The sequence below is a fragment of the Zea mays genome, chromosome 7, assembly GCF_902167145.1.
Source record: "Zea mays cultivar B73 chromosome 7, Zm-B73-REFERENCE-NAM-5.0, whole genome shotgun sequence".
Taxonomy (NCBI): Eukaryota; Viridiplantae; Streptophyta; class Magnoliopsida; order Poales; family Poaceae; genus Zea; species Zea mays.
Genome location: NC_050102.1, coordinates 3,282,991 through 3,291,826, shown reverse-complemented (window position 1 = coordinate 3,291,826; position 8,836 = coordinate 3,282,991). Strand labels below are relative to the sequence as shown.

The 8,836-nt window shown below is 51.3% G+C and overlaps 1 protein-coding gene across 1 annotated transcript; it reads right to left on the bottom strand.

Moving 5' to 3' along the window:
• Positions 1–3,758: 3,758 nt before the first annotated feature.
• LOC100502464 (uncharacterized) lies at positions 3,759–8,315 on the bottom strand. The gene is made up of 9 exons (XM_008653600.4): positions 7,715–8,315; positions 7,005–7,500; positions 6,777–6,859; positions 6,604–6,612; positions 6,372–6,460; positions 6,094–6,167; positions 5,939–5,989; positions 5,794–5,870; positions 3,759–4,912 (listed from the first exon to the last, which is right to left on the bottom strand). Exons 1-9 carry the CDS (start codon positions 8,013–8,015, stop codon positions 4,242–4,244), a joined length of 1,851 nt encoding a protein of 616 aa, XP_008651822.1. The 5' UTR covers positions 8,016–8,315; the 3' UTR covers positions 3,759–4,241.
• Between the last annotated feature and the right edge of the window lie 521 nt (positions 8,316–8,836).

Below are 8,836 nucleotides of genomic sequence, written 5' to 3'. Positions count from 1 at the left end.
TCAGATCCTTCACTCATGATTGTTAAATTATGCAGGACAGATCAGTTTGATTTGTCTGAGCCAGGGTGGTAGCATCGTATCGTATTGGCAGAAGCTATGAATTACTTCCATTCTTGCAATGAGAGCATGATATTGGGACATTTATTAAACTTTAAATCCTAAAAAAATGATACTATTCAACAACTCCCAACATTTTCCCTGTACACTATCTTGGCCATTTGCCACAGCACCATCCAACTGAAAGCGCTGCTGACAAGCAAACCAATTGCCCTTTCCTAGAAAACTAATTGGCTTTAGTCTCTAGTCCCTCACATGGGTGCTAAAAGAGATTAAAGGATAACATTTACACCAATTACCCTTCTAGAAAACTGGCATCATACACATGAAACAAAAAAAAAGAGATATTTTGATCTTTATGTGCTGCATTAAATATATTTAGAATCGTTTACAACTAACCAAATGAGGTAGAGACTAAAGTTTAATCATAGGACTAAGGAACCAAACAGGGCTAAGATTCAGTGGGTGACTGGACAAACTAATAGTCACCACTACAAAGATTCAGTGGGTGATTAAATAACTACTAATATTCATCACTACAAAGATTCAGTCAGTAATTGAATAACTAATATTCATCAATATAAAGGCCACTAAAGCATAGACAGATGCAATAAGCCACGTAGGAAGCAAACAAACCATGACCCAATGGACAAATAGATGAATTGAAAGAGAAATGTGCCCTTGGTCCATTTCTATAGTGTTTTGGTGATTAGGTGCATAACACATTATGTTTAACTAACATGATGAATGAGCAAAAGTGTGCAAAGCAAATTAAGCTCCACGAGGTCATCTAGATAGACTAAGTGAAAAGTAAGCTCTGATCACTTAGTCAATTGTTTTGTGTGCTAGTAATGTTTGTCTAAGTGCCAGGGACTTAGTAAAGTCAAGTCCAAAAGAAGCAAAAGAAAACAAAGGAAGGAACAGGGAAATGGTGCTAGACTGCGCAGCACCGGACGGTCTGGTGCACGGTCCAGCCCAACTCTCTGCTCTCAGGGTTTTCAGCCCATGTCGACTAAAATTCACCGGACAGTCCGCGCGAGGCGCTGGACAGTCTGGTGTACCGGTCGTGCAACAACTACCTTCCACGTTGGCTTCGGGCAACGGTCATGTGGCGCACCATACAGTCTGGTGCCCCACAAAAGAGGAAACCGACCAATCAGGTGATTCTCTGCCACGTCCAACGTGCGCACTGTTCAATGTCTGGTGTGCACCGGACAGTCCGGTGCGCCAGCGGACAGAAGACAACAATGGCCTTCCAAATGGAGCTCCAACGGCTCCTAGCTCCCTTGGTGCTATAAAAGGGACCCCTAGACATATGGAGCGGTACACCAAGCCTCCATTGAACATCCTAAGACGCCTAGACTCTGCAATCACGTATTCGGTTCATTGCATTTGAGATTTGAGCACTTCTTTGAGCTGTGACTCCGCTGCGTTGTTTTGTGTGCTCAAGTCTTGACTTGTGTGCGTGTTGTTGCTGCGAATCTAGTTCTTGTGTGTATTTCTATTCCCTCCCTTACTCTTGAGGCACTTGTGATCAATCTTGTAAAGGTGAGAGACTCCAATTTGTGCAGATTCCTCACAAAGGGAACAATTGATAAAAGGAAGAAAATCATGGTACTCAAGTGTGATCATTGGATCACTTGAAAGGGATTGAGTGTAATCCTTGACTAAAGGAGGTCACCACAACGTGGAGTAGGCATTGGTCGAACCACGGGATAAAATCATCACGTGACTTGCGCATCTTTTTCTGTGATCGTCTTCTTCCATATAGTTCTCATATATTCAGTTGTGTTATTGTTCCTAAGTTTAATACATATTCTAAAGGAACAATCAAGTGAAGAGTTCTCTCCTCTCTATTCATAGCACCTTGGTTTTGATCTCATTAACATTTATTATAAACCAAGTTTGTGTTGTTTAGACTTGATTTGTACAGGATCACGAGTAGAGGATTGGGAGGAGGAAACCCGGCGCAAATTACCGCAGCGAGGGCTTCGTTTTGCGCATGCTCGAGTTTAACTATGAAATTAACTTATTTGAAGTTTAGTTACTTGATAACAATCTGCCTGATTGGCTGCCTGAGTGCCCGTATAGTCTTATTCTGGACCACTGCATGCGTTGACTTTGTTAGAGCACATGTTTGGTTAACTGCACGCAGGAGACGCGAGTTGCACCAGTGGATGCAAAATATGTTATTTTGAGATCATCTACCTGCATCCGCTTGTACGCCAAAATTTACCGTATCTGGATGGCCTGGCTGCGCGCAGGCTTTAACCAATCAAGCGGAATATGTATTATGGTGCTATAAATATAGTAGTATTTTAAAAAAAGAATCCAAAAACTGGCGTTAAAACGTTAAAGAGAAGGTGAAATAGAAAGAGAATAGTTGAGGGAGAGGTATTTAAATATGAATAGAAATTACGAATGCAATGATTTGAGAGATGAAACGGTTGGAGAGAGACTAAGAACATCGTCCCCCCTAGTACCTCTCTGGTTCACAGCCCAGGGGATGTTGTGGTTGGATCTTAATGCCTAGCTAGACAGTTTTCCAATGCCTTCAATCAAATAGGATCGTAGTCTCTTGCGCTTGTGCAAGCAATCACACCTTGCTCCTCACATGTTCTCCAGTAGCTCTGACCTCATTGTTCTGTTTTCAATGTCCTTTTTTTTTGCACCACAGTTGCTTCTCAGTGCTCCTTTCCTCTTCGTATCTTGCATTGATAACTCTGGTGCTTGATCAGACACATAGCTTCTCCTTCATGGTTTGTCGAGTGAAGTCATTTATGAACCAACCATCTAATTTTGCAAAAGTTAAATGGCATATATCTACTACTTTAAAAAATTAGTTTCGTGTATCATGTGTCACTTGCGAAGAGTGTAGGTCTATCTCCCTCTTCCGCTTCTTGCCTAACAAATAAGTCTAATAAGCTCACCCAAACTCAACACGACAGAAAGGCACACGCAACGCAACACACCCACATAGGGGCAACCTAGCAAGCTATAAAAAATAGGATTGGGCTCCTTTTTAGCTCATAATTTTCTTGGTCATTTGGCTAAGATAAAGTGTAATATTTATTTTTATGATATGTAGACCATATATTTACTTTGATATTAAATTTAATTTTTTATAGGTATTAAATACGATTGTGTACCATCACAACACACGAACATTATACTGATATACAATTAATGCAAATGTATATGGTTCACTGATCGCAGGTTCACTCGTCGTATATCAAAATGACTCATTTTTTCAAATGACTTAAAAAAGGTGTCGAATATCAGAATCTATCAGTAAAGTGCATTGACAGTCCTCGAACTTGGCACGTTGTATCACTTAGGCTCGAACTCAAAAAACCGGAAAAACGGGTCATAGAACTTTGTCGGCTCATGTGAAAACATCCAAAGTCAGGTTTGCAAAATCGGATGTCGATGTAGCTACGTTGGAGCCACTTAGGATCTAAAACTTGGCATGTTGTGTTATTTAAATCTATGAACTTAGATGTTTGTCATTTAGATCTTCGAGCTTTTATTAGTATGCTCTAACATGGCACACCACGTCAATATTCGGTTTACATGTTAACAAAGGTACACGTTTATCTTGTATACCTTAGCGTGAGGCAGGTGGATCGCGATGCTTGAAATCTGCATCCGGACCCATATGCCAGTGGTTCAGACGGGTTGAAGCCCCGGAGCTCGATATGTAAGAGAATTCAAAGAGGCTATGACTTAACATTAGTAGTGGATTAGTTCTGGATATAGATTTTAGAGTAGACGCACGTGATCCGATCTCCGCCGGCCTCCATTTTACAAAACCCCTCCTTGTCCGGGCCGCACACGACGGAGCCGGAGAAGAAGGAAACAGCAGAGGCCGCGCGCCGTGCGCTCCTGCCCTTCCATCATATCGCCTAGCTAGCTTCTGACCAATCTCCTCCGATGGCTATTAGCTAATTAACTAATGAACTCACTACCTCCCAAGAACCGTAATTAAAATCAACTAAGTGGTGTGAAGAAGTCCAGCGACGCAACCCGGTGGAGAGCTAGCGCGCGGACGTGCACCGAGCTAGAACGGCCGGGTTACGTGGTGGGTGGCTAGCCGTCCGTCGGTCGGCCGGAGTGGCACATAATGCATGGTGGAACCGGCCGGCCGCTGGCCATGTCATGAATCGGTGGATCGAGTGGTACGATCAGGCGTCGGTCCAGGCGGCGAACACGGGCATGTGCGCGATGGAGACGGCGGCCCTGGCCGACGCCGTCGCGGACGCCCAGGAGCCCAGCGGCATGAGCGGGCTCATGGGCTTGGCGGCCTGCGGCGGCTTGGAGAAGAGCATGGACAGGCCGCCGCCGCGGTCGGGGCTGCCCTCGCGGGAGTTGCCGAGGCTGGTGACCAGCGACGACGTCGCGCTGGACATGGGCACGTGGTGCGCGGCGCTGTGGGCGTGGTGGTGGTGGTGGCCGGCGCCGCCGTCCGCGGCGGTGGCCACCAGGTCGTGCAGCACGGAGAAGGCCTCGCCGGACAGCACGTCGTGGTGGCGGTGGTGGTGGTTGTCCCGCGGCGCGGCGGCCAGCGCCGCCGATGCCACCACATGCTTCCACGTCTCGCTGGCGTCGTTGACGCCGGCGGCAGGCTGATGCGCCGCCGGTTCGGCGATGGCGATGGCGGCTGCGGCGGCGGGCGCCGGGTTGTCGTCGCTGGCGTCGTCCTTCCTGCGGCGCGCGAGGTCGCCCGGCAGCAGCGTGTTGCTGGCCATGATCTTGTCGACGTCGTAGCGCGTGATGTCGAAGTTGGTGACGGCGTTGAGGCCCCTGAACTTGATGGCCGCGACGTCGTACGCCTCCGCGGCCTCCTCCTGCGTGCCTGCGCGCGTGCCGACGGTGATGGCCATCGTCAGAACCGGAAAGAAAGATCGAGGCAGAGGGGGGCGGGCAGCAGATGGCCCCCAGCGCGTGCGATGCGATCCACGACCACGACAGCGTGAGAACAAGAGAGGGCGTGCTAGAGATGGCCAAACGGGCCGGCCCGGCCCGGTCCGACCCGGGCCCGGTGAAGCCCGGCCAAAACCGGGCCGGGCCTGCTGAGCCAGCGGGCTTAAGTTTCTGTCCAAGCCCGGCCCGCAGCGGGCCTAAACGGGCCGGGCCGGCCCGTTTAGCACGAAAAAACGGGCCGAAAAGCGGGCTAAACGGGCCGGTAAGCACGTTTTAGTGTAAAAAAAACGGGCTTAACGGGCTTAGAGGTAAACGGGCCGTGCCGGGCTAGCCCGCCGTGCCTAGTTTCCTGTCCAAGCACGCCCGTTTATTCTACCGTGCCGGGCTCGGACCGGGCCCAAAAAGCGGGCTTCGTGCCGGGCTCACGGGCCTCGTGCTTTTTGGCCATCTATAGGGCGTGCTTATGCATGGCATGGCATGGCAGCCTTATGCAAAGAAAGATCCCTCCCTATCTCTCTCTGTGTGTATCCCTAGTAGAAACCACACACATGCTGACGCTGATGATGCAGTGCAGGCAGGAAGGGAGGGCCACAAAGCAGGCGAGCAAAAGGAAACGAGAGGAGGAGGAAAGCAGGAAGACATTCTTTGGCAGCAGGGGACGACGAGGCGTGATCGTGATATGATTGGGGTGGTAAAAGGCCACACAGAGTCACTCATCATGCATGCATCGCCAATCCCATACGCAGGGACGACGACGACATGATACTCAAGGAAGGAAGGAGAAGGAGGGCAATGCAATGCAAGCGCACGTACTGAAGGTGCCGAGGTAGAGGTCCTTGTTGCCGGAGACGCGGCCGATGCGCGCCTGCCACCGCCCGTGCTGGTGGTGCCTGCATTCATTCAGTCAGTCATCGTCACTTGCATTGCTCGATCCCATTCAGTTGTTGTTGTTTCAGACCTTGTGACTCCCCGGTACATGGACGCGCCCCGCGAGAAGCCGCTGCTCTTCCTGCATACACCACCATGCGTCACTGGCAGTGGCTGGCAGCAGATAGCTAGCTTACCTAGCTTTGGTCGTCTTTCGGTCAAACGGCGTACTGTGTACGTACGTACCTCCTGAGGTGCGCCACGTACTCCTGCCGCGTCATGTTCTTCATCTCCTCCAGCTCATCCTGGTAGTCCTCCAGCTGCACGCAGGCACACATGCAGACATGTTTTTTTTATAACCATTATTATATAGTACAATAAGCTCAGCTCAGCTCCCTCAGCAACAGTATCAGGCACGCAGACACCATTGTATTGTATCTATTGTTACAGATTTACCATGCGTGTCCTGCCATGCACGCCACGGTAAAAAAAACCAAAATGTTACGAGAGAGAGAATATTTTACCGGGAAGTTGATGTGCGTGGAAGGGCCCCAGTACTTGAGCGCCGCCAGGTCGTAGGCTCTCGCCGCCTTCTCCTCCACGTCGTACCCGCCTAAACACCCACGGCCACGGCCACATACACACACAATGCAAGGAAATCTTTACCACCATGTTTTTTTTTTTACTTTCTACCCCGGCCGGCCGGCCCCCTCTAGTAGAGCTGCATCTGCGTGAATGTGTGAGTGCTCTGCTTACCGAGATAGACTGCGCGCGGCGTCACAGCCACAGGGATCGAGCAGGAGATCACGAGCCGTCCCCACAAGTCAGACAACCATCACCAAGTTAGTTAGTTAGTTAGTTATAGTTATTCTAATTAATAATCAAGTGTGCGCGTGCGCCAGCCAGCTCTCGCGCCTCATATTAATTACCCTGCCTGCCCTTCCTGGTCTGGCCTTCCTTCTTGCAGCTGTTGTCCCACAGGTGCGCCTCGTACCTCCCCGTCCACCTATGCCTGCTTGATTTCAATTTTTGTAAGCGCCATTGTTTTCTTTACTTCGTTAACGACGCAAAGCCACATGCTACCTAGCTAAACAACGTGCCGTGCGTGCTTAAAATAATCAGCCAACGCGCGACGGTCCTCTGCAGCGTGTACATACCTGGTCACGCCGCGGTACTGCGACGTCCTCTGCCCGAACGTGTCGATGGACTTGCGGTGGTGCACGGGCTGCTTCTGCCCCGCCGCGCCGCCGCGCTTGCGCCCGCCGTCCAGCGCCGCCGCCGCGCCGTACTCGGGCGCCGCGGGGTGCGCGGTCACGCAGCTCGACAGCGACCCGGAGCTCATGGACAGGGCCAGCGCGTGGTGGTGCCCCGCGGCTGCGGCGGCGGACAGCACGCCGCTCTCGGCGCGCGCCGCCGCCACCCAGCTCGCCATGGCCGTCGCGGCGGCCGCCTCGTCGTCCGCGGACACCAGGGACGCGGCCGAGGTTCCGCCGTACAGGTCGCCGCACGGCTGCAGGAACCCGTGCTGGTGCCCCGGACCGCCGCCGCCGCCGTAGTAGTAGAAGCTGGAGGCGGCGGCGGCGGGGTTGTCCAGGCTCAGCGCCATGGCCTGCGACTGCGCCGCCGCGCCGAGGAAGTCCTCCAGCTTGGGCCCTGAGTGAACGAACGAATGGATAATACTTTAATACCGATCCTACCGACGAAGCTAGGACGCCAAGTCGCCAACAAAATATACCAAACCAATATATGCAGACGCAGCAACAAGAACGAAACGGACCGACGCCGCCCATCGGCAGCTCAGCTGCCTAAGAATATAGAGACTAGTGCATTTCGTCGCGTCACACGTACTGTACTGTGCTGTACGTACCGTGGTGATCCTGTTGGTCGCTCCTGCGGAGCGCCTCCATGATGCAGAGGGAGCCGTCGGACTTCAGCGGCATGGACGCCAGCTGCGGCGTGTAGTACGGCGACGCGCTGGCGGCCACCACGCCGTCGCCGCCACCGAGGCCGTATGCCGCGGTGACGGAAGGGAAGAAGAGGCCATTATGGTGCTGGTGCTGGTGCTGGTGTTCGTCCATGGCGGAAGCCATGTGAGGCGACAGCGAGAAGCCTAGCCAGCCGCTCGCCGACGCGGGGTTCGTGCCGTTGCCATTGTTTTCGTTGGTCATCGTGTGAACCAAGCTAAAACACAAAACTACCTAAGCGACAGCAAGCTAGTAACACAACCTGCTTGCGCGGCAATGGCGATCGGTCGTCGGAGTGGAGCAGCAATCATTGGGGAGCGCACGGTGCGGTGGCCATTGCCGCGAGGAGATGAGGGGTGTGAAGCGCGCGGCGGCGGAGGAGGAGGAGGAGGAGGAGGAGGTGGGCAAGGGCAAGTCTTCTTCTGCGCTTGCGTTGTGTACGCGCGCGCGTGGCTTTAAAGCGGGACTCCAGCAAAAGGAATGAGAGACTTGCTCCCTCGCCCTGCCACATTTACACACACAACACAACATGCTGCATCCAACCAAAAAAAAAATAAAGAAAGAGAGAGAGAGGGAGTGAGAAATGCTTGGACTTGGATGGATAGATAACATTCTCTTCACACACATGCCTGAGCTCATAGGGATCTGTGTACCTACACACACACTCTCTCTCTCTCTCTCACTCTCTGTCTGTCTACAATGTTGTGTTGTCCTTGCAAAAGTAAAAGATCATCAAGGGATCAGTAAAAGAGTGGGGAGCTAGGGGATAAAGGGGGTCTCTCTAACAATACACTCCGTTTCCTTAGGAATGTTAAGGTGTACTTTGACTAGGAAAAAAAGTCATATAAACACGTTTTGTCCCATACTTTTGTATATTACACAACATTGCCGGTCGTCTTAGATAATCAGTATCATTTTCAGAGACATTTTAAATACGAATCTACCGATGCAACGTTTTACTTTTTTTCCACATTCAAAATACCCCTCTCATTTATACCTCTTCATCAAAAGGGGTGTGTGTGTAC

Bases quoted from the DNA above. Each gene is read 5' to 3' on its own strand.
- LOC100502464 (XM_008653600.4), bottom strand. From the start codon at position 8,015: ATGACCAACGAAAACAATGGCAACGGCACGAACCCCGCGTCGGCGAGC. The intron at 6,860-7,004 runs GTATGTACACGC...GAAATCAAGCAG, and splicing joins CAGTACCGCGGCGTGACCAG to GCATAGGTGGACGGGGAGGT. The intron at 6,168-6,371 runs GTAAAATATTCT...GCCTGCGTGCAG, and splicing joins CCACGCACATCAACTTCCCG to CTGGAGGACTACCAGGATGA.